The sequence below is a fragment of the Stegastes partitus genome, unplaced genomic scaffold (assembly GCF_000690725.1).
Source record: "Stegastes partitus isolate 25-593 unplaced genomic scaffold, Stegastes_partitus-1.0.2 Scaffold157, whole genome shotgun sequence".
In the NCBI taxonomy this organism is placed as follows: Eukaryota; Metazoa; Chordata; class Actinopteri; family Pomacentridae; genus Stegastes; species Stegastes partitus.
Window position 1 is genome coordinate 611104 of NW_007577888.1, and position 23781 is coordinate 634884.

At 41.5% G+C, this 23781-nt stretch overlaps 2 protein-coding genes across 2 annotated transcripts in view; one reads left to right on the forward strand and one right to left on the reverse strand.

The window, feature by feature from the left end:
* jak3 (Janus kinase 3 (a protein tyrosine kinase, leukocyte)) overlaps positions 1-1914 on the reverse strand; it is a 17890-nt gene extending 15976 nt beyond the window's left edge. The window contains exons 1-2 of the mRNA XM_008279398.1: positions 1801-1914; positions 1340-1429 (exon numbers count right to left, since the gene is read on the reverse strand). The gene's annotated coding sequence lies outside the window, so the exon portion shown is untranslated. The remainder of the gene's footprint in view (positions 1-1339; positions 1430-1800) is intronic.
* Positions 1915-12169: 10255 nt separating this feature from the next.
* slc5a5 (solute carrier family 5 member 5) overlaps positions 12170-23781 on the forward strand; it is a 16743-nt gene continuing 5131 nt past the window's right edge. Inside the window, exons 1-12 of the mRNA XM_008279399.1 lie at positions 12170-12198; positions 14386-14785; positions 15907-15972; positions 16691-16742; positions 17479-17546; positions 18334-18488; positions 18667-18807; positions 19955-20084; positions 21266-21354; positions 22718-22830; positions 23047-23117; positions 23522-23608. Of these exons, the coding sequence (XP_008277621.1) occupies positions 14420-14785; positions 15907-15972; positions 16691-16742; positions 17479-17546; positions 18334-18488; positions 18667-18807; positions 19955-20084; positions 21266-21354; positions 22718-22830; positions 23047-23117; positions 23522-23608 (1338 nt within the window). The 5' untranslated portion in view covers positions 12170-12198; positions 14386-14419. The remainder of the gene's footprint in view (positions 12199-14385; positions 14786-15906; positions 15973-16690; positions 16743-17478; positions 17547-18333; positions 18489-18666; positions 18808-19954; positions 20085-21265; positions 21355-22717; positions 22831-23046; positions 23118-23521; positions 23609-23781) is intronic.

Here is a 23781-nt window from a genome sequence, read left to right on the forward strand (position 1 = left end):
CTCTACATGAGATACCTGTCTGCGGTGCAACGTCCTGTTACGCTGCCTTTCTGTTTAGTATTGATGGTTTCTATAGTCGTGGCATCATAACGATGCTGCTAAGAGGTGGTTTGATTCCGGTAGGATGACACTGAAAGCCTCGGAGTAAAATGTGCCACTGCTGCAAAGCAACACAACAAATCACAGTCAAACACTGGCAGCTGTGGCCATCAGTATTTTACTGGGTTTTCACAATGTTAGCTTTGCAATGTGCCTAAACAGTTAATTACTGCATTCTTACAATACTCTAGAGCAGAATATGAGGTTTATTGTTTATTACTGTAACAAGACTTTCCAATAATAATACTGCGTTTATATAATGAAGCCACTGTGATCAATAGTAGCTGCTGCTGCTGTAGTTACCTGTAAATTAAATTCCCTTTTCTTTTTATAAAGGTATAAACTAAAAAAGTAAATGTAATCAGATTCACACTGTCGTCAGTGTAAAGTAGCTTTAATCAAGCTGTTTCAAAAGCAATCGAATGATTTATACGTGTGTTATGTAGCATTCATGCTGCAGTTAAAGTCTGTTCGTCTGGATTCTAATCTAAAATTAATCTTGTGATTGATTTATGTCGTATCCCAGTTAACCTGATTGTCTTGTTCGTTGTCTTGGCTGTGCCTTTCACCTGTTCTACTCTGACTGATAAATGATCGCTCCTGTTTGGACTGAAATCTGCGGTGACACTGTTTATCTCTGGGAGTGAGGAACAACAGAAATCATTTCACAGGTTTCCCCCTCGGCTCCCCAGGAGCTAAAACTGTCCCTATAAAATCACTTGATGATGGTTTTAAATGTCAAATCTACATCTGTGGAAATTCCCACGACACTGAATGAAACTGCTCGCCATGTTCTGCTGAATCAGGAAGAGTGTGTAGCACCATGTACAGTACAAAAATACTGAAGAATCACATGTAACATGGTTCGATATTTTCATAGTCGGTTTTTAAAGACTTAATATTGGTTATGTTGATGACAATACAGATTTGATTATTTGAAAAATTATTCACATAAACAAAGCAAAAATAAAAATGAATAATTCCAACCTATTAAAATATGCAGGTTACACTTAATGACATCGTTTGGAAACATCCAGCTTTTGTCACGGCCAGTAGCAGATGAAGAGAAGTTTAAAAGTAGCTACAGACGGAGATAAAACACAGAACACATTCTCTGCAATGAAATGTGGTTCATGTCAAAATAAAACAGAACTCTGACGTTGCTTAGCCGCTACTACCTAAAAACACCGTTATACTTTCAGTTTTAGCAGTAAAGACAAGCATTATAGGGCACTTGTACCTTTACATGTGTGCGACAGAAGTCCTCATTTCATAATTTCTTCCTGCGTTTGTGTTCCGTGACAGTCGACAGGAAGCTCTACAGGACTTCCTGATTCAGAGAGGCAGACGTTGACACATCAACAATCATCTCTCTGTCGAGAAAGTTTGATCATACATATTTTTGAGGAACTGACGACTTTCTTTCAATATCTATAAACATCCTGTGATTGAGTTCATTTGCTCGACACTTGGGCTGCGTTCAACATGAAGCTATTCCAGCACAGCTTCAGACTTTAGCCTCAAATCAGTTTAAAATAAATAGTTTTAAAAGCAAAATCCTCCCCAGCTCCTGATGCTATAAATTTAATACGAGGCATCGCCACCAAACTCTGTGCAGCTGTGAGCCCACAATTAGACAAATCAGGCAAATGTTAATTAATCATGCTAAAACAAAGAAAGCATTTCGTATAATCAACAAACCTGCTCTGGGCATCATGCAGCGCTGCAGTGGTGACGAAGCGCCTCACAGGTGATTCTTCATATCAGTGTTATCATCGATTCACATTAAATGTTCTGTCACAGTTCCGTACAGAGATCAACTCGTCCGACTTTACAGGAAAACAGAGCCAGCTGACGTGTGTGGTTTCTCTTTTCAGAAGCGAGGTTTCCTGTTATAGGTGTAACACTAGAATTACCAGCTCGTGGTTTTATATCCCCGCCAACCAGTCAGGTTATAGTTTACATCCTCATCTCCTGTTGTTGAAGTTGAATAACACAGAAGTTCACCTTTTGCATATAACATGTCATTGTCACTTCCTTGTTTTATCCTTGTAGGCTTTTGGGTGAAATTTTAGCATTCGAGGTTTGCCAGAAAAGTTCTAGGACTGGTGTCACAAAAGATTTATTTAAAAAGTTCATTTGCAAAAACAGATAACTCCATTTTTGTAGATTTTCAGAAAACGTATTTTTTTTATTGTTTGCTTGAGATAATATCAATCAAACTGAAGCTGAGTGGATTTGACTCAGTAGAAATGACAAAAATAGAGATAACTTAAGTTTGATGGATGTTGTCTCAGGTAGACGATGGAAAAGTGGGTTTTCTGAAGGTTTGTGAAGATGGAGCTCTTCATTCAGACCCAAACTACAATCTACGGGTTTTCCCCTTCAGACCATCAACCAGCACGTCTACAAAGAGATCCTGCTGCGTTTGCTTCATTCAGAAGAGGTGAGAGTTGTGTCAGGACAAGTCGTGGCTGCTTCACCATGACAACCTGCTCACAACACCCTGAGCATCCCACAGCTCCTGGCTGAGAAGAACATCTCCGTGCTGGAGCAACCTCCCTACTCACCCCACCTGGCTCTGTGGGATTGTTTCCTCTTCCCCAAACTCAAGGGGGTCATCAAGGAGACCCGTTTAGAAGACGTGGACGACATCAAGATGGCTGTGACGATGGAGCTGAGGAGGATCCTGGAAGAATCCTTCCAGGAGTGCATGGCGGCGTGAAGAGAAGGCTGGAGAAGTGGGTTAGACTCCAGGAGGATTACTTTGAGGGGCAAAACTTGTAATTTGGATTTGAAATATATCTTTTGTGACACCAGTCCTGAAACTTTTCTTTTTTTGAAGATTATTTTTCTGGCGTTTTTGCCTTTATTCATCAGGACAGTGAGAGCGTGAGACAGGAGAAGAATGGGGAGAGACCTGCAGCAAACTGTCGTGAGCGGGAGTCAAACTCACAAACACTGCGCCGAGGAACTATAGCCCCTGTTCATGGGTCGCCCACTCAACCAGGTGAGCTATCGGGGCGCCCGAGTCCGAGCCCGAGAACTTTTCTGACACAGCTCATAATTAGCACATGAGTTAATGAGATAAAGGCAAAAAATTGCTTCGTAAGGTCACAGTGATCTTTGACCACCAAATCTGAAACACGCAATGTCTGTGCCAAATTTGAAGAGATTCCCCTCAAGGCGCTAAAGAGACATCGCAATCATGAGAGACCTGGGAAACCTGGAATGGTAAGGTTGTCAACACGGCTGCAGGAACTTCTGACTCTGTTCATTTCATTTGGAGATGTCTTTTTTTGGGGCGCACAAGACACTGAAGCCAATATAAAAGCCTTTTAAACATCTTGTGCACTTTGACCCATTTTCTCTGTCTCTTGTAATGAACACTGTGATTCAAGAGCTGACGTCTGTGTAATGATTCATCCTCCAACAGAGATCTGTGACGATAAGTGAGAGTAACACAACATGGATGTGGTAGATTTGGTTAGATTTTGGAAACATGATGCTTGCTCGGTGTTGAGGACACTGATGAAGAGCGGATTATAACACAAGAGTTTATTAAAAGTTTCAGTGGAAACTTCTCTAAAAAATATTTTGTCAGAGTTTTAGCATGCTGCTATTTGCTAATTAGCTCTAATTAGGACACCCGGGAGCCACCTTACAGCCCACAAACAAACTTAACATTCTAAAATATATTTGGGAGTTGGGCTGCAAGGTGGCTCGGCGGTCAGCACCGTTCGCAGCAAGAAGGTCGCTGGTTCGCATCCTGGTGAGGACACCCGGGGTCTTTCTGCGTGGCGTTTGCATGTTCTCCCCGTGCAGCGTGGGTTCTCTCTGGGTTCTCCGGCTTCCTCCCACAAGGTCCAGAAGCATGTTGAGGTTAATTGGTGATTCTAAATTGTCCGTAGGTGTGAATGTGAGTGTGCTTGGTTGTAGCCCTGTGATAGACTGGCGACCTGTCCAGGTGTCCCCTGCCTTCACCCTGAGTCAGCTGGGATAGACTCCAGCCCCCCATGGCCCTAGTGAGGATTAAGCGGTGTATAGATATTGATTGGATGGATGGATGGATCTTTGGGAGGTGCACAGCCAAAATCTAAATGTCTCAATTCAAATTAGCTTTCCTGCAAGTGTGTGTGTTATATAATAATAAGTCTGGCCCAGTCACCAGGAAGAAATGAATTATCTTGCTGATACAACACAGAGCTACCAGTAAGCCAGGTGGTGCAAACACAAAATAGACCACAAAAGTACAAACTGAGGCTCTCAGCATGCTATGAATGTGCACTGCCAGGAGCACACACAACCAAAGCATCACAGAGTAACTGTGAACAAGCTAATGACACAGCAGAGCTTTTATGACCGTGTCAACTCTATCCAGGTTGTCCCGACCTATCCCTGAATGACGAACTTCATATATGCACATGTCAAGAGCTGCATATTTCTTACAGAGAACCAAACTCATTCTAAAACAATGTGAAGAATTTAAAAATACAATTCATGCCAAAAGCAACAAAGCTGCTGCAGCCGAAGCAGAAGAGAAGCTGCCAACTCTGAATGCATAAATGACTCGGCTTGTCAACACCACTGCCTCATATATTATCTGACTGTAAATGTGTATTCCTTAGACTAACAGTGTATTGTTATGGTGTGTGAGACAATTTTCTTTCAGCTGCAACCCCGATGAAGTTAAACAGTTTTAGGAGAAAATAAAGAACAAATATTTCATTGAAACTGGTAAGTCGGCTTACTTGTAAATCTCATGAGCTCAACAAGTACGAGACTTTAGTGCTTTAATCACTCTGTTGTAGGATTATGTGGCTATGCAAAAGCCTGTAAAACGATTAAATAGCTTTGAATTGTTGCAGCTCAAAAAAACACAACATCCCAAGAGACCCTCTCACTATCTGCACGCTGGAAATGGTGACTCCGTTTTCCAAAAGAACGCTCGCCAATCCTGAGCTCGGCTAACAAGTGAGTGCAAAAACAAAAAGGCAGAGTTGCAGGTTGCTCACGTGAAGTCACAGCTGCTCTGACTGACAGATTTGTTGCACTTTAAAGCAGGTGTTGGGACCGAGGCAGCAGTCCAGTCAGTCACGAGGCCGACAGGTGGCGGGACTGAAGAGGAAGCAGCAGAAAGGCGCGACGTAGAACAAGTGAAGGCACCTATCGATTGTTATTTTAGTCACTATCGCTATTAGTCATCCAGAAAGACAGAGAGGAACACTGAAGCAAACCACAGGACAGACTTGCATCCATAGCTGTAAGAGACGGCACAGACCGTCCAACATGTGGACGTGGATTTATAAACATGCAGCTGTCCATCCGTCATCTGGTCAGAAGCATGAATAACTATCTTTTACTCTTGCGCCACAATATCAAGATCAAATGCAGAACATCATAAAAAGACAAAGGATGCTGGTATTGATGCTTTGTTGAGCCTTTTTGTTCCTCAAGCATCCTGCAGGTCAGATGATGCAACTGAAGAATTTGTTATTTTGACAGCAATGGTGTTCAGTTGTAGAACCTGACAGGAAGTGAAACCAGCCAGTCTATGCAAGGAAAAGGGATTGTTGATCAAGTTTTATTTGTTTGTATCAACCGGCCACAGAAAGGTTGTATGATTCTGATGTTATGTTCTTGTTATCGGTGAACTGAGTTGGATCACCGTGTTTCATAGTTGTACAACAGACACAACAGCTCCTGTTGCCAAATAAAGAAAACTTTTATCCAGAAAAAGCCTTCAAGTCACCATTGACGGGGAATATGACTGAGTGAGAGGAGGAGCCGTTGTTTTTGTTTTGTTCTCACAGTCAAGAAAATGTAGAGATGTATTTGCTAACTGTATGAGTGCCAACGTCCCTACGCTTATTTTGTATTTTCAACATGTAAAAATGATCACATAACATATAAATTATTATATATATTGTATAACAAATGACCCTGTTCACCTCCTTCTCCCTCTACTTTATGTGACAGAGCCATGGACAGACTGAAATCCACGCATTTGTTCCAAGGTCCGCAATAAAGGCCGAAGACAACAAAGGTTTTACAATTAAAAAGTGACAGCTTCGGACCGTCCTCGTTGGGTCACTCAGGTCAGCACCATCGCTTTCATCGTTTCAGTCACATTTTCACAACTACAGTAAATAAAAGCCCTTAAAGAATTTGCAGTGAACAGGAAATGAATTTAATTAGCTGTCAAGTTTAACGGCTACAACTTTTATTTCCAAAAATGTGCTTTTATAGACTCATTTTATGGATTTCAGTTTTATGATTTACACGGATGTCTCTCCTGCGTTCACTGCCAGCTCTAGTGCGTGATGACGGGTGTGGACGGTGAGTCAACAGAACCTGAGCTTCACTGCTTTACATTTGTGCCAACCATGAAGGATGTTTCTGCCAATCCGGTACATGAATGAGGCATTGTCTTTTCCGCAGTCAAGATTGAGCACTGGATAAACAACAAGAGTTTAACTTGTTAATTAGTGTGTGTCACAGATGCAGGTTGATGGACTTTATCTACTTCTAAGCTACGCTAACCGTTCACCTGCTGCTGCTTTGTAATTAATGCACAAACATGAGAGTCATATTAGTCATCTGTTCTTTTTGTGGGACGAAGAGGTCAAGCTTAACAAAAAACATCAGGAAAGTACAAGTGAGACCATTAAGTACACATCCACTGGATTGATTCTAGTACAGGGACTGGGTTTAGTGAGGAGCCTAAACATAGTGTTTGCAACCAGTTGCAGACCTTTTTGATTTAGGAACCTTTTAAAAAATTTATATTACAGTATCGAGACAAATGTAAACAAAAGCATAAAAGAGCTTTTCACAGCTGTCCCACAACAGAAATGGTGTGACCTTAGTAATGTTTAAGTTGTCGCCTGCGAGCCATCAGGTGGCGCTATCCTCCAGAGTCTTTGAAGGCATGCAGCATCGTCTGGTAAATGTGAACAAGTTAAATTTGTTGGGTTTGTGGGTTGCTGAGCAAAAACTTCTATGATGGCTTGCAGGCGGCATAACTACTGAGGTACAGAGCAGCAGAGCGGCACACGGCCAGTATGAACGAGCCTGTGAGCCTGAGCTCAGGGCAAAGAAACCCTGAAGTTACAGATAGGAATCTCTCACCACAAGTGAAGCTAAAATCATGTGTAAAAAGACTGAGAATGGTGAGGAACACTTAACTTGTAACTGGTGACTTTTCTGTATTTCCAGCACTTGTAGCCAAATACTTAGACTTTTCATCTATTAATATGTTTGTAGGCATTGACAGATGTTTGTACGCATTGACAAATCTTTTTACACATTCACAAATCTCACTACAGACACACAGATTGAGATACAGACACACAACTCTCCATACACATTTATAAATAGTTTTGCTACAACAATACCCCCATAGTGTTGGTGATGGCATAAGACGGACACAAGACGTCACAGAATGTAGATCGACTGGTAAATCAAGAGCTTTGTGTTCTGTCCCAGTCATCACACACTTTGGCAGTCTGGTACATCTGCATTACTGTTGATGCGACTCCATCACTCCATGAGCAATATTCCACGATACATAAACTCCTTTGTTTCAGGCACCAACTAACCTCCAATCCAAAGGTAACAACCTACTGGTCTCTAGGTGCCAAACTGTCGATGCTGAAACTGGATGTCCTTGATAGCAGGATGTAGAGATCTCTGTAAATCTATTTTTTTTTAAAGTCTTATGACAGATTTACAGTTTTTTTCTCTCCAAATAAAACATAATTCAAAAGTGCTTTTTGCCATTAACATCACACACTCGTAGCTACAGCCGCATTTGCAAGACCAGGAATAGACAAATCTGCCTAGCAACCGTTCTCTTATTTAACATTTCAAATGGAACAAAGGTCAGCTGGTAGGCAATGGGTAGAGGAAATATTCACAATGGTAAAATCACATCAACAGCAACAACGGGTTATACCTAAAACGATTACATGCGCATCGTCGCCATCAGATATCGCATTCAAATGGACAGATAGCACCAGTGTAGCATTGCAGCATGCGTCGTCTGTACCCTTCACTTTCTTCACTACCAGACTTTTGGAGCCTGTCGGTCAGGTTTGTCAGTTTGACCTGCAAGAGTTTTATGCGTCATGTGTACGATTAGGAGGAAATACTTTCATGTCGACTGAAAACAAAGTGATAGCATCTCCCAAAGTCTTGAGCAGAGATGAATTGTCACCGGTGAAAGACAAACTGTCAGAGAACGTGATTCTGACCACATTAAGAGATGCAAAAGGCACAAGAATAAAATGTATTCTGAGTTCCACTTTTATGGGAGACTTTCTTCTCCTTGGATTCATAGTAAATTGGGGGAAATTTACCAATAAAATTGAAGCACAACTGTTAAGTTATGAATGAGGTTATGCTGTGTGCATATGCATTTATTTGTTTATTTAATTTTTCACCTATAGTTCAATTTTTTTTTTACTAGCAGCAAGAGGGCAGTGCTGCCATTTTTGAGTGAGTAGGTGTGTCAGCTCAGGGCTGAAGAAGAGAAGAAGGCTTCATTAGTGGGTCCTGGGCAGGTGTGTTTCCTTTGTTCTTCATTGTGTTGATGACTGCAGAGACGCCACTGGTAGGTTGAGACAGTTTCAACTATATTCAAAGGATAAAATTGTAATTGCTAAGTTGAGATGGTATGTTGGATGTTAAATGATTGTTGATAGATTAATTAATTAATTAATTAATATGGGTTTGTGTTTTTTTATTTTAAGGTTATCAACTATTGACCACTCATCCTGTTTCCTTTCTGAAAAAATGAAATAAAAAATGGAAATGAGTGAAGTTGACCAGCGTCCTCTGTGGTCGTCAATGCCGAGCCGAGTTTAGGCAGACAATGAAGTTCACGACCCAAACAACTCGACAACAACCAATTTGATGATTGAAGATGAATCAATTCCTCCAGTATCCAGCTGAAACTGGGGCTAAAGTCTTTTATGTTAATGGTATTTGATTGCTTGTGTGCAGAAGAAGCCACTCGTGAAACAGTCAGTCTGACAGTTTAATAATGTGCAACAGCTTTAAGACAAGCAGGCAAAGATCATCTTAAGAAAGCTGCCATGGAATCGTGTTAAAGGCCACAAAGCGGCAGACTTAAGATAAAGTATGAGATAATAGAGAACTAGTCTGTCTAGAACATCATCAGCTGCATGAACCTTCAGATCTGAACCTTTGATCTTTAGTATTACACTCAATTCATTTTTATTAACGTCATCAACTTTTTTGTGAACAAACGATTGAACGAGCTTCTGAATTCCTGCCTTTAAACTACTGGATATTTTTATTGGTATGATTATTGTTTCACCAGCTGACATCTTCCCAGAAAGGACCAGCCTCCAAGCACAACACCAGAGGGAAGAACAGGATGAAATATGATGTGCATTAAGTATAATTGTAATGATTCAGCCCATTTTTTTCTCACAGTTGCTTCGACTGCAGGACTCTCTGTGACTACAGTCAGGACTGAGTTCAGGCTCGTCTGTGTCACATATTTCCTCCAGTAGTGACTGGAGTCTGTAAAAGTTAATAAAGTTATCTTAGCTGCTATCTATCATGCCTTTATTTGAAGCAGGGTTGTATTAAAGGCAGGAGTTCATTTCTAATTCCCTCTGTTTGAGAAGCGGATTCGGTCAAACTTTAGTAACCTCAAATACGATCTGCTCCCGTTTGCCCTGTTAAAGCTGCTCCATTACTCTGTGAAGACAAACTTAATGCTTTATTATAGATCTGAAATTCCCAGAAGAGTAACCCTGAAGAATAAAGCTTTAATTGATTCATGACAATGCTGCAGTGGTGCTCACGTCCAGAGGATGTCTGTGCCAGGGTATGTCGTCGACAACCGCTAGAACACGAGGTGCACCGGTGCGATGTAAAGGTTGTGCACGCCTATAGACGTTTGACCTGGGATGATGTTTCAAGGTTGGACTTTTTGACTGCACTGCATCTTGTAAACGGTGCACGATAGACACACTGTTTGTGCCAGAAGCCATGTATAGGCTTCCCACTGGGGATGCAACATTTGATCCTGGGTGATGTTTTTTTTTTATAAAGTGATGAGTATGGACTAGTGTTATTTATTTTGTGGTTATTTGGGCCTTTCTTTCGTTTGGTGCTTGTGTTTTCGGCTGAGTGTGTTTTTGTGTTCCAGGCTGGAGGAGGATGCTCCCACAGTCTCCCACCTGCAGCCAATCCAGTGATGAGGTTAAAGCCTCGCTCCACCTGCGCTCCAGCACCAGACGATTACCGACTCTCAGAGAGGCACTTCAGCCGCTTAGCTTTCTGTGTTCTCCAGTGAGTTTTTGCTGAGTAACTAGTTTCTCGAGTAACCCGTCTCTCTCGCCTCAGTGATCCTCCGTTCAGCTCCACTCGGCCACACCAGACTCGCCAGCACCCAACCTCACGATTTTTAGATTCCCACTCACGAGCACCGACATTAAACTCCCCTTGAGCACAGAGCCTCGAACCCCCCACCTTGGATTCCCGTTCCCAGCTTCCTGGTGTCCCTCACTCCCAGCTCCCTGAATAAAGCCTTAGTTATTGTTCAACCTGTCTCCCTCTCGCTACTCACACTATTAGGCTTCTCAGCCGTCACAGATTTTGCCATTATACTTTAAATAACAGGTAACGTGTACATGGATAGCACCCATTTCACCTTGGACAACCGGCCAACCATGATTAGTGAAAGAAACACCTATTTTATTGTCAGTTGGATGGAATAATGGTTTGCTGGGGCTCAGTGTAATGATGGCCGGCGGGGGCAGCTACATCCCTCTACTGAAGACCCTCTACTTGCTTTATACGAATATTTTTCACAGCATCAAGGAGCTGTACAAAAATAGACTTATTGCTTTTGTCTGCAAATGATGCCATTCACTCTGTTCATTTTACTTCACTTTTCTAATATACGCACACCAGCCTGTAACTTTATTGACTCTTTTGAAGAATTTTTAGCTTAAAACTGTTTTAGAAAAAACAACAAACTGCACATTAACATGACCTGCTCAAAGCATACAGAGAAGTAAAAGTGTTGAGTAAAGCTGAAGTATTAGTTCATCCATCCATTATCTACACATGACTTAATCCTCACCAGGGTCATGGGGCGCTGGAGTCTATCCCAGCTGACTCAGGGCGAAGGCAGGTTCACCTGGACAGGTAACCAGTCTATCACAGGGCTACACTTAGAGACAGACAACCAAGCACATTCACACCTACGGACAATTTAGAATCACCAATTAACCTCAACATGTTTCTGGACTGTGGGAGGAAGCCGGAGAACCCGGAGAGAACCGACGCTGCACGGGGAGAACATGGAGACTCCACACAGAAAGATTCTGGTGCCCCCACCGGGACGCAAACCAGCAACCTTCTTGCTGTGAGGTAACAGTGCTACCAACTGCGCCACCCTGCAGCCCCACTTGATGAATCGTCAGCAAAAATAACAATTCTGCTTAATCCACTCTTGTCTTTGGGCTTTTGGTGTGATTTGAAGGTCATTTCTTTGACTACTGATGAGACTTTTCCACTACATTTTAAAGACAGCATTACTGCCTGATTGATTTATTTCCTCAGTCCACTGATGAAAAACATCATGAGGTCAGTTTGACCCTCGTGTACAACAATGTGCGCTGAGAAACGACGACACTGTGAACGCACACAAACACGGATCATTTTCACCTTTCCTCCACCTTCCCTCTCTGGCTCCGTCTTTCATGGGCGCACACGTGCGAGGAAACGTGGAAACACACGCGCACGATCCCGCAGACTCGAGCTCTCCATCAGCTCTGTGCGCATCAGCGCGAGCCACTTCACCTGTTCTCTCTGGCCACGCACTGTAACGTCCCTCCCTCCCTCTCCCTCCCCCCCCTCCGTCTCACCTCTGTCTCACCTGAGCTCTTTACCTGAGAGAAAACTTCTCGTGATGCGCGCGGGCGCCACGCACTCGCGCTGCGCAGAAGGAGTTTTGGAGTCGCAGCAGCTGCAGAGAAGAAGAAGAAGCAGCAGAGCAGCAACACATTCCTGCCTCAGTCAGTGCAAGCAGCTCGACTGAATGGACAGACAGTGGTGAGTGTCTGGAGAGCTTTAATTATTTATTTATTTTAAGAACTAGTGGATTTATTTTTATTTTTGTTTCACTCACCTGGTGCGTAAATGACTTGGATCAACATTTCCACGGCTTATTCACTTATTACACACTTTATTTTACACAAGTTTATTATAGGAGCTTTTTTTTTCAACCCAGAGGTGCTGTTAGAATCTTGTGGGTCTTTAAACAGCCCAGAAATGTTTTGATTTTAACCCAATAATTGCTTCTTTTTCCAAGTTATTTTGGATATAGAACGCTCCTCAGTGTGCTCTGGGTAACAAAAGGTTATCTCACTTTCTATCTGTGCTTTAATATGTTTCACTTTCATACCACAGTGAATGAAGAAAAGCCAGATTAGTAGACGTCAAACTATGCACCTGGGAATTCACATGGTTGATGATGACTGACTAGTATGTAAGGGTGTGCCTTAGATTCATGTGTTGTCCTAAATGTTGTGCTGCCAGCTGCAGTGAGACTGTTCGGTTCTGTAAGTTGTTATTACTCATAATGCATAATGATAAATTGTAAATTACTTGACAGACTGACCCTTTAAACAGTGCAGGAGCAGAGATGTGGGAGCTGGTGAGGGACAAAAAACACTGAATATTCTGCCCAAGTTCAGGCTAATTATAACTTATTGAACTACAACAGCGCTCCAAATGCTTGTGTGGGTCCTGCTGCAGGTATTTAATAAACTCAGAGGAAATACTCCTCAACAGCTGGAAACTAAACTACAGCTCCTGATGTTTGTTGTGTACGCCTTTGATAACTAACAGTCGGCTCTTGGTGAAGTTTCTGGACCGGTGTCGGTGCTGAAATGGGTAAAAAGCCTGACTTTGCTTTGTGTAAAGGCAAAGGCCTTCTACATATACTGCATAAGACTTTTTTTTTCAGAAATTAAGGGCTTTTTGGTGCCATTAGATTTGGCGTGAGATTTGTTTGGGCAGCAAAAACTCTCTTGTCAAAGTTGACAAAATTCAGCAGGTAGCTGAAGAGAAAACCGTCTGTATTCCAAACCCAACAATGTCACTGATCCAGCCTTTTACCAGAAAAATAAAAGGCTTTAACTGTCCTACTTTTTTAAGATTGAAGTCAAAAGGGACAAATAACGACAAAGAAAGGTTTCGATTAAACATTTAAGAACAGATACTAATTTAACTAGTGCACTTCTTGTGAAATTGCTCCTGGCGGTTTAGTCGTCAAAATAGAATTAGACACAGTTTGCCAGTAAAACTATCTGAAAAAATAAAGATACAGCAGCAGTATGTTTGAAGAAAGCTTTTAGTTTTGGCAAATAAATTCACATACAGGACGAGACAGGTGAAACTTGGGTTAGGGGAAAGAGGACTGATGGTTTTAATTCTTGGAAAACAAAGCCTGGATTGCACTTTCTTCCTTCAGTTGTTTAGCGATGGGACGGTCGCTCTACCTTATTAGAGATTCTTTGTGTAACCATCCAAACTCTTCAAGTGTTTTACAGCAGTGTGGAAGTGCAATAGTTTGTCCTTTGGATCTGAGTATTGTGCCTCCAGAGGTCATTTTTAATGTCGGACAACTTGTGCTGCTGTTTTGTGGAGATGAAAACCAACTTGATAGATTTTCATGGCTCATGGGAAGACGATGTTTCATAGTTTTCTTTAATTTACAATGATTTCCCCCAATGTTTGTGCACAGTTTATCGAGGGTTTTGATGTTTTTATATGCTCCAGTGTTTGTACGAGTGGGCCCACTTTTTGTTTTCCAGCACGTTGGACACAAGATGCTAAACGAGTTGCTGCAAAATATAGCAGTGATGTAAGAAAGGCAGTGCACTGGAAACATGACTCTGTTTGTTATGCTTAGAGGAGTAGTGTCTATACTGAGCTGTGTTTTCACAATTGGGTTACAGTTTTGTTTGTTTAATGTACACGCAGATGATGTAAACACGACACGGTCAAGTTAAAGTGTTGTAACACGCTACAACAAAGTCTAAGTGGCTCATCCAAGACGTCTTTGGTGAAATTACACGAAAAGACAAACATGAATTGGCTTTAGTGTTGTTATTCTTTTACACATTAGAAACTCTTACACTCAGTGGCAGCTCACTCGCTTTCACCAGAAGCTGCTACCTGCTGTTCAGAAGTCACGTATGTGTCTCCATCACTAACTGACTGTAATTCACTCAGACAGATCCCCCAAAACGTCTGGAAAAAATAAACGATGGAAGATCAGTCTGCCAGCGAGCCGTCCAGTCAGGGCTTCGTCCTGGCTGACTACGCCGTCTTCACCACCATGTTGTTGGTTTCCATGGCAATAGGCCTTTTCCAGGCCCTGAGGAAGGGGCCGAAGGTGGTCAACGCCGACGACTTCTTCACCGGGGGTCGCAGCATGCCTGCCGTGCCGGTGGGGCTGTCCCTCTGCGCCAGCTTCATGTCGGCCGTCCAGGTCCTGGGTGTTCCCCAGGAAGCTTTTCGCTATGGATTTAAATTCCTCTACATGTGCCTCGGCCAAAGTATCAACTCCCTGCTGACCGCTTATCTGTTCCTGCCAGTTTTCTTTCGACTTGGCATCACCAGCACCAATCAGGTCCTAATGAGTTACTGCTCCAGTTGTTTCATGCATTGAACAGGAGTGTGTTGTAACAGAGCTGATATGAGGGAAGGCAACCTGAAGATAAGTAAGGACAGAAAATTGACTGAAATTGTTAATTTAATCATGATCAAAAGAAACTAGTCACAGTGTTAGAGCTCAGGTTTAGTCATGTCATTACATTTATATTGTTCTGCTGCCTGATATCAGCTACTGGGACCAGTTTAGACTGTTGGACTGTTGAGCACTGGCTGTAGAAATGAATCTCACACGCCAAGACCACAAACCAGTGTTCAAGCTTATCAAGATCTTCTAATCAAGTGATCAAGAAAGCAAGCTTCTGAGGTTGAGGGAATAGAATACATAATAAATCATTGTAAATACAAGAAACCAAAATTTGAAGTTATTTTTGACCATAAGAAGTACAAAACTAAACTCATTTATGGATTTGTAGCAGACAGAGCAGCTCATTGGCGTTTCAATCCGAGTTAATTTGGCTTAAGGCAGTTCTTTGATTGTAATCTTTACCCAGTTTCCTTTAGCAGCTATAAAATGTTGTATTCACTGTTCAACGTTTGTATTTACCACCACAAATCCTCAGTTCGGTTGCAGTTTTTTGTACTGTTTTATAGTTTTAGGCACACATTTCTTATTGAATTAATTACTTTATTAAGCCAAGCATGCTAGCAACAGAAAAGCATATTTATTTTGTCATATGGAAAACACATAGTTCTGTTTTATGTCACCTGTTTGCTAATATATGAATATTTTTACTTCTTTATTTCTACTTCTTCTTTTTAACGTTAGAAACTATGATATAGAATTACTAGATGAGCAAGAACATTGTGCTAATTTTTACTAACTAGTTATGTCTGCATAAATCTGATTTCTCAGGCAAATTATGTGAGAGAAGTGAGCTTTAAACTAAACAAAAGTAGGCAGGATTACTTCTTCGTAATGAATTTTAGTGTTGAAATAGGATCCAGGATTTCTCTGACAAACGGTCGAGATGCACCTGCGAGTCGTCACACGTGGTGAATGCAGGAGGTGAAGAAGGATGAGAGACGTGTGAACAGACTCTCTGTGATGTTCTAACTCCAGCATTCTGCCTGTCACAGTATCTGAAGATGAGGTTTGGCAGAGGGATGCAGCTGCTGGGAAGCATCCAGTTTCTCATTGCGACGGTAAGACAGACTCCGTTATGTTCTCCGTCACTCAGGACTGCTACGTTGTGAAGTCAGATATACAGAACACAGCAGAGTAACTGCATTATTTCTAATATGACAATAAAGTATTTCCTCTTATGTACCAAAAACAGATACTTTTGAAAGACTTTATTATAAATACAGGCCCTAAAGTAGAAATTCAATAGAAAAAACTGAACACACCTGTGATCACTGACACACAAGTTGGAAAATCTGTGAACACTGAAACAAAAAAAGCACATTTGTGTCCATATTGAAGCAAAAAACATTAAGCAAAGACTTGGTAAGTTTGTCAGCTGACTTGAATCCAGTACCATTGAGGTATTTAAATTAAAAAAAGTAGAGCAACACAACCTCATGTGCCAAAGAGCAACTGCAAAAAGAAGAATGACAAAACATCTCTCCAGATATTTGGTTTCCTCTGTGAACCGGTTATTAAAAGTAAAGTTGGACAGACAGAGTCTCAGGGAAAGTAAAAGATTTGAATCCCAGTAATAAAAGGTGAACTGACTTCTGTTGCATTGAGTTCCTACCATGAGGGCTGTATTTTGATCATCACGCGACTGTTCAGTTTTAAGAAATTATTGACTTTTGAATCATTTGACATTTACGAGATAATACACTCGCTTCAGCTGTGTTGCTTCAGGCAGCGTTTGTCGCTACGCTCAGTGATTTTCTTGTGTTTTCTATCCCTCAGCTGCTTTACACTGGGATCGTCATCTATGCACCGGCTTTAATCCTCAACCAAGGTACGAGAGATCAGCTGACAGCCTCCAGTCTGCACAGACTAATGGGAAATGTCATTCGTTGGGTGGTAATTTCTACATTTCTATAGCGTTTAATCCAACGGTTACATGATTTTTTTTTTTATCCCCCACAAAATTCCAACTTAATCAGAGTGTAAATATTCTTTTTTTGTCAGAAATTTCTTATATTTTTTGAGTAATATGAGGCTGTTTATTGTCATGGTTTGTTTAATTTAAACCTGAGCGAGGAATCGACTAAACAGTGAATGTAAATAAATATGACAAAAAATGTGACGTGAAACCCCCCATTGGAAAAAAATCAAGAGTTAGCTGCAGTTTTGCAATAAAATTAGACATAATGTTAAGGATCAGCAAGTTTAGATCTCATGGTAACAACAGGAAAAGTAAGATTTTTATCACATCAGACCTTTTTTTGCTCCGTTTCGGCCGTTTATGTTGGTCATTTAGTATTAAAGTCGTCTGTTATTGCCTGTTACTGCGTCTGCTTCCTGATTAGGAGTGAAATCAAGACAATAATATGTTTGATGTATCATAACACAACACAGCGAAGTCCAGGTTTTAAGGATATCCTCATTAACTATACAGGACTGCAGCTTTTAGGTATGGAGTGGAAAACGTTGTTTATTAATGACCAGAGCTTGTCTACAGTTTAAGATGAAATGTGATCAATTTAAAAGGGTGTTTTTGATGCCGTGTGATAACTTGTGTGTGTTTGCAGCAACTGGACTGAATATGTGGGTGTCTCTGTTTTCTACTGGGATCATCTGCACTGTGTACACAACAGTGGTAGGATTTCTTTTATTTACGAATATCCTCATTGAACTTTGGAGCAGTCGCGTATTAACAAGCAGGACTGGTCTCTGCAGAGATTGACGTGTTCAGTTAGAAATGCTTTTTGGCTCATTTGTGCAACACAACGTCTAGCAGGTCTCGTCCTTTTAATCATAAGGTGGACGTTTACAGTTAGATGCTTCACTGATGGTGTCGCTCTAGAGAAACTAAAATTTGCAGTATTTTGGAAGGACAGGATTGAACAGGACTGAACGGGACTTGACAGGACATATAACAGAACAGGACTGGACTGGACAGGAGTAAACTTAATACTCAAACCTTGAATCTTGAATTAAAACATTGCATTTTATTTTGGATATTTTGAATGAATGGAAAAAAGAGAACTTCCTCTTAGTCCCCGTTCAGACAAGAAACACCCAAAAGGTTAAACTTTTGTGTCATGAGGGGATTGACTGATTGGTTTAGTTTGGTGTTGGAAGCTCACAACTATGTTTTTTAAGATTCTTTTCATTAGATTAAGTTTAACTTCAGGCATCACAGCTTTCAATGAAATCCACAGTTTCTCTGAGATCCAACATATTTTCAGCTGGTGATGGTGACAACTGACCAAATGAACAACCTCGAGAGTTTATAAAAAACGCTCTGAATACAATAACTATGGGTGCTCTGTAGCACCAAGGTCAGACTTCAGTTTAAACACTAAGTCTTCTCTAATAGCATAAAACTCATTATACCTCACGTGTCCGTCCGTCTGTCTGTCTGCTCCATCGTTTGCGTGCAGGGCGGCATGAAAGCTGTGATCTGGACCGACGTGTTCCAGATTATCGTCATGCTGTCGGGCTTCGTGGCCATCTTCATCCACGGCACGGTTCTGGTCGGAGGTCCTGCACTGGTACTGGAGATCGCCAACAATGGATCGCGCATTAATTTTCATGAGTAAAAACTTTTTCAGCACATAAATACTTGTTCATGTCGTTGTGAGAGCGCATCCAGGTCAGGCAGCAGCTCACTGCATCACTCAGGCTGGCGGCAGCTTGAGATTGCTTAATTGTCACGTGACCCCTGTGTTGACGTTGACCAGGTGTTAACAGTCTGCTGTGATGCTCTTCATCAGTTTCGACGCCGACCCTCGGAGGCGCTACACCTTCTGGAGCCTCTCTGTCGGCGGTGCGTTGGTTTGGTTGTCCATGTACGGAGTGAACCAAGCTCAGGTCCAGCGCTACATCTCCTGCCGAACAGAGAAAGCAGCCCAGTGGTGAGTGGAGACCTGCTTTACAGTTTTATAAAGTTCTAGCAACTCAACATTTATTATAGTTGCCCCTGACCAGGGGACAACTATGGATCAATCGGTCCCATCTGTGTGTCTGTGAGCAGTCTCTAGCTCAGTGCTAAGGTCTAACTAGTTGATATTTTACAGGTGAGCTACGAATGGCTTCTCCTCGGAATGATTCAATTTTGGAGTCAATCACTGAAAGGTCACGTTTTCAAAAATGTCATAAACCTTCAGGGCGGGAGGTAGATTTATGGTATTTGGTGCAGATAGGCAACCATGTTGGCTGCATCAGTTTTGCTGTAAAACGGAGAGATACAGAAATTCATTCCTGCCAACAGCCATCACCTTGAAAAACAAATCTGACTGACTGAATGATTATTATTATTGTTGTATGAAATATATGTTATATTGATTTTTTTTTTAAAGTGAGCTTTTACAATATTGAATTTCCCTTCTGGGATAAATAAAGTATTTTTCATTTCATTTTTTCATTTCATTCATGTTGGGGCTTTCTGTTGGTGATGCCACATTTGACCTTGGATGATATGTCAAGGTCAAACTCAAGGCCATACATTTAGATTGCACTCTAACTTGAAAAAATGATAGACACATTGTTTGTGTTGGCCGTTTAAGAAAATGACTTGCTGCAGTGCAGACATAGTGTTTGTGTCCTTGGTCTTGCAGGTAGAACACAATAAGAAGCCGTACGACTCTTTCTATCTATTATGTTTAGATAGAAGGTGGAATGTTTCATGGTCATTATCACTCAGCACAGTTTCATTATTGACACAGCTATCCATCCAGTATCCACATGTTTGTTTTAGGGTGACATTATTGTTTCATATTTCCTTAAGAAACAGGACAGACCAGTTCACTACATGTGAAACATCTGATCTTGTGTTTCAGTGTCTTTTATGAAATTGCTCCGTCTCTGCATGAACTGATGACGTCTGATGAACAAAGTGTAGGAACAAGCTGAGACTTTCAGTCATCGTTTGGTCCATTGTCACTTTCTAAATTCATTCCTTCTTCCTTGTCAGCTGACTTTATGTTCCCACGCCAGGTTATTGAGTCAGTGGAGGAAACAACAACCTTGAGTCACTATAATAATGTTTGCTTTTGATTGCAGGGCGCTGTTCGTGAACCAAGTGGGTCTGTGCCTCATTGTGAGCAGCGCAGCAACATGCGGCATTGTCATGTTTGCTTATTACAACAACTGCGATCCGCTGAAGTCTGGGAGGATTTCTGCCCCCGACCTGGTACCTAGATTCAAACATGAAGCTGTGCAGTTTTAAGTGATACTGGTTTTAACCTTTCAACCAAACAGTTCCTTGGGCTGTTTTTTTTTTTTTAACTCACTATTTGCTCGTTTTCCACTGAAATATAAAATCCTGCACTTCTACTGAAAAAGCATTGCTAGAACTAGACACAACTCATACAGCAGGGCACATTTACAATCATAAAAATACTAAAAATATAGATTTTTTTACATTTTTGCAGCCTCGACAGATGTTTTTCACATTACTCTACACGCTGCAGACGGATATTTCACCATGTTGAATGTGTCTTTAATTCAATTCAGCTTTATTTGTATAGTTCCAGTTCACAACACGTCATGTCGCAGCATTTCAACAACTTGCTGCTCTTTATGCCGTCCTTGAGTCATGCTGCATTTTTAAAATTGGTCAAGTCTGTTTTAGTTTTATTTCTCAGTCATGCTCTCCTCTCTGTCTAAACACAGCCTTTACCCAAAAAGTGTCAGAGTTTTAGTCATGTGGCTGTTGTGATTTCTCTAGGATCTGATGGAAACAATATATTTTTGGTTTTTTTTTTTCCATTGAGAGGTAGAATAAAGTGATTTTGATGAAATATCACAATTTTAGGCTTAGATTTGATCGTTTTTCCTGATGGAACAAAACGGCTGTGACGATTTTTACTGTTTTTAGTGCGTCTGGCTCTGATAAATCGATGTAATTTTGGCAATTTTTGAAAAGAAAACACGCCTTTCGAACATAGAAGCACAAAGTCGCAGCGCTTCTCTGACAGCAGCAGCCTTCCCCTAGACAAAGTTTTTAACTATGTTTAAATTGGATTAAAGTTAACTTAATTTTCCCCCCAAGATTTCATTCATTGGCAAAATATTTTTATTTTTACTCTAAATCTCCAATTTAGACTGAATTGATAGAGAAACATTACCAGGCGGCTTTATTGACAGCTACACTCATCATTTTAACTTATATTGTTTGACTTGGTTACATAATGAGCTACTTAACATTTCAAATATTTATGTTTGCTCTTTACTACCAGCTTTGATGTGGCCGCGGTCAAACCACCCTGAAAGTCAAAGTGTGTTGTGCAGACTGTAATTAAACAGTTACACTTATGTTAAACACACTAATTTCCCCCTTTTCCCTTTTACCTGTTTGTCCGTCTGATGAAGTATATGCCGTACTTTGTGTTGGACATATTCAATAATCACCCGGGCTTCCCAGGTCTCTTCCTTGCCTGTGCGTACAGCGGCACTCTGAGGTATGTCAGTCCAGCTGTCTCTAAACCTAGCTTAAGACAGATTCAATTATTGTTGGAATGTAGCTAAGTACAGTTACCTAAATGCTGTATTTAGGTAATATGATGAGTCACTTGTACTTTGCTTGAGTATTCAGGCTTTCTGCATCTTTATGCTGCAGTTTCATTGTGTTCAGCAGTGACATATTGTACCTTTAATTCCACAACATTTAAGACGTAACCTTCTTGGCTTCACCCCCTGACAAAAAGAGCATCACCTGCAAACACCTCAAGTCTGTGAGATGTTTGCAGGTCCACCAAACATCCATCCATCAATCCATCACCTCTACACCGCTTAATCCTCACTCGGGTCGTGGCATTCACACCTACAACATGTTTTTGGACGGGCTGCAAGGTGGCTTGGTGGTTAGCACCGTCGCCTCGCAGCAAGAAGGTCGCCGGTTCGCGTCCCAGTGAGGACACCCGGGATCTTCCATGTTCTCCCCGTGCAGCGTGGGTTCTCTCCGGGTTCTCCAACTTCATCCCACACAGTCCAAAAACATGTGTAATTGGTTATTCTAAATTGTCCGTAGGTGTGAATGTGAGTGTGCTTGGTTGTCTGTCTCTAAGTGTAGCCCTGTGATAGACTGGTTACCTGTCCAGGTGAACCTGCCTTCACCCTGAGTCAGCTGGGATAGGCTCCGCCCCCCACGACCCTAGTGAGGATTAAGCAGTGTGTAGATAATGGATGGATGGATGTTTTTGGACTGTGGGAGGAGAACCCAGAGAGAACCCAAGGGGCTGTATGGAGAGAACATGCAAACTCCATGCAGAAAGATCCCAGGCCGAGATTAGAACCCAGGACCTTGTAGCTGTGAGGTGACAGTGCTACCCACTGTTCTGCCAAATAGACTTTCCTGGCTGTTTTAATCGAATTACTTTTTGAGATTCAAAAGAGAGAAAACTGAGATTAGTTCAACATACAAACACAAATCATCTATTTTTTTAAAAAATGTTACCTTACTGCAGATTTATCCTGTGACTCTGCAACTAAACCAGCTGTATGCACATTGATATATTAGGTACGTTTATTTTCTGAAGCTCTGTACTTTTCCCTAATTGGGATTCTGAATGAGAGAAATTCGCTTGGACTAGAAGATATTTTTACATTTTTGTCTTGTGACTCTTACTTAAGTAAATGATATGAGCGCTGTTGTGTTGTTTTCTACCAGTGCAGGGACAAAGCGTCTCCCGGTAAAGCCACTGTGTTTACGTGGGAGACACCTTTTGCACGCTGCAGCTCCAACATTTATTGCCGGAGCCAAAAGATAGTACGACTAGTTGTATGTAAACACTCGGCACCGCTCACCACGTGTCTTTTTACCAGCACGGCCTCCACGAGCATCAACGCCATGGCCGCGGTGACGATGGAGGACCTGCTGCGACCTCATCTGCTCCACATGTCACAGAAGAAACTGGTGCTTGTTTCCAAAGGACTGTGTAGGTTGACTCTCACTGACTGGAATGAGTTAAACCATTTATATTTTACTTTTCTTTTAAAACTCATTGTCATTGGGTTAACACTGGCACCTCCTCTCATAAACTGCATAAACAGAAGGTTATACTGCAGGTGTTGTAGTTTCAGTCCCTGCTGCTCATATTTTGCACGGCTCCACTACATTTACACACTATTTACTCTTTTTTTTTTTCTCTCAGCATTCCTGTATGGAGTCGGCTGTATCACTGTCGCTGCTCTGTCCTCCTTGCTGGACTGGGGAGTTCTTCAGGTATAGTAGCTACCATTTATCATCATTTTAACTCTTTTATTTGTGAAAATGCTGCAACACAAGAGCTTTTACAGAAACAGAATAGACAAGTAGTTAATGACAGCATGAAACACTGAATAAATGAACTAATAGATGTTGTTTTTTACTGTTTGTTTTTAAGGTAAACTTTAGGACTTGTTAGAAATTATATAAGATCCATAGAAGTCATCCTAATGCTGAAGTTTTGTAGCACAAGGCAGCCAAACTTGAACTCAAGAGCCTCTTCTGGTTGGTTGACTGTCTGACCTCTGGGCATCTAAGCAGTTGTTCAGCTGTACTACTATATAAGATGAGTTTTGTGTTCTGTAATAGAGTCTTATTTGTTTGGTTGGTTATCCAGAGCATCGTCTGTTCCCTCTCTGCAGGGATCCTTCACTGTCATGGGTGTGGTCAGCGGTCCGTTACTGGGCGTATTTATTTTGGGAATGTTCGTCCCGGCAACAAACAGGCTGGTGAGTGACCGCTGATCCTGTGTTTCATATAAAAACTCCAACACGTGTCCACAATGTGCAGAGTACTCAAATATTCATACGGCGTTGTTGCTTTGAATGAAAAGTTCAGCAGGACGTCTCACACTGGATTACAAAATGCTTTGTCTCAAAACCCGCTTCTTATAATAACAAGA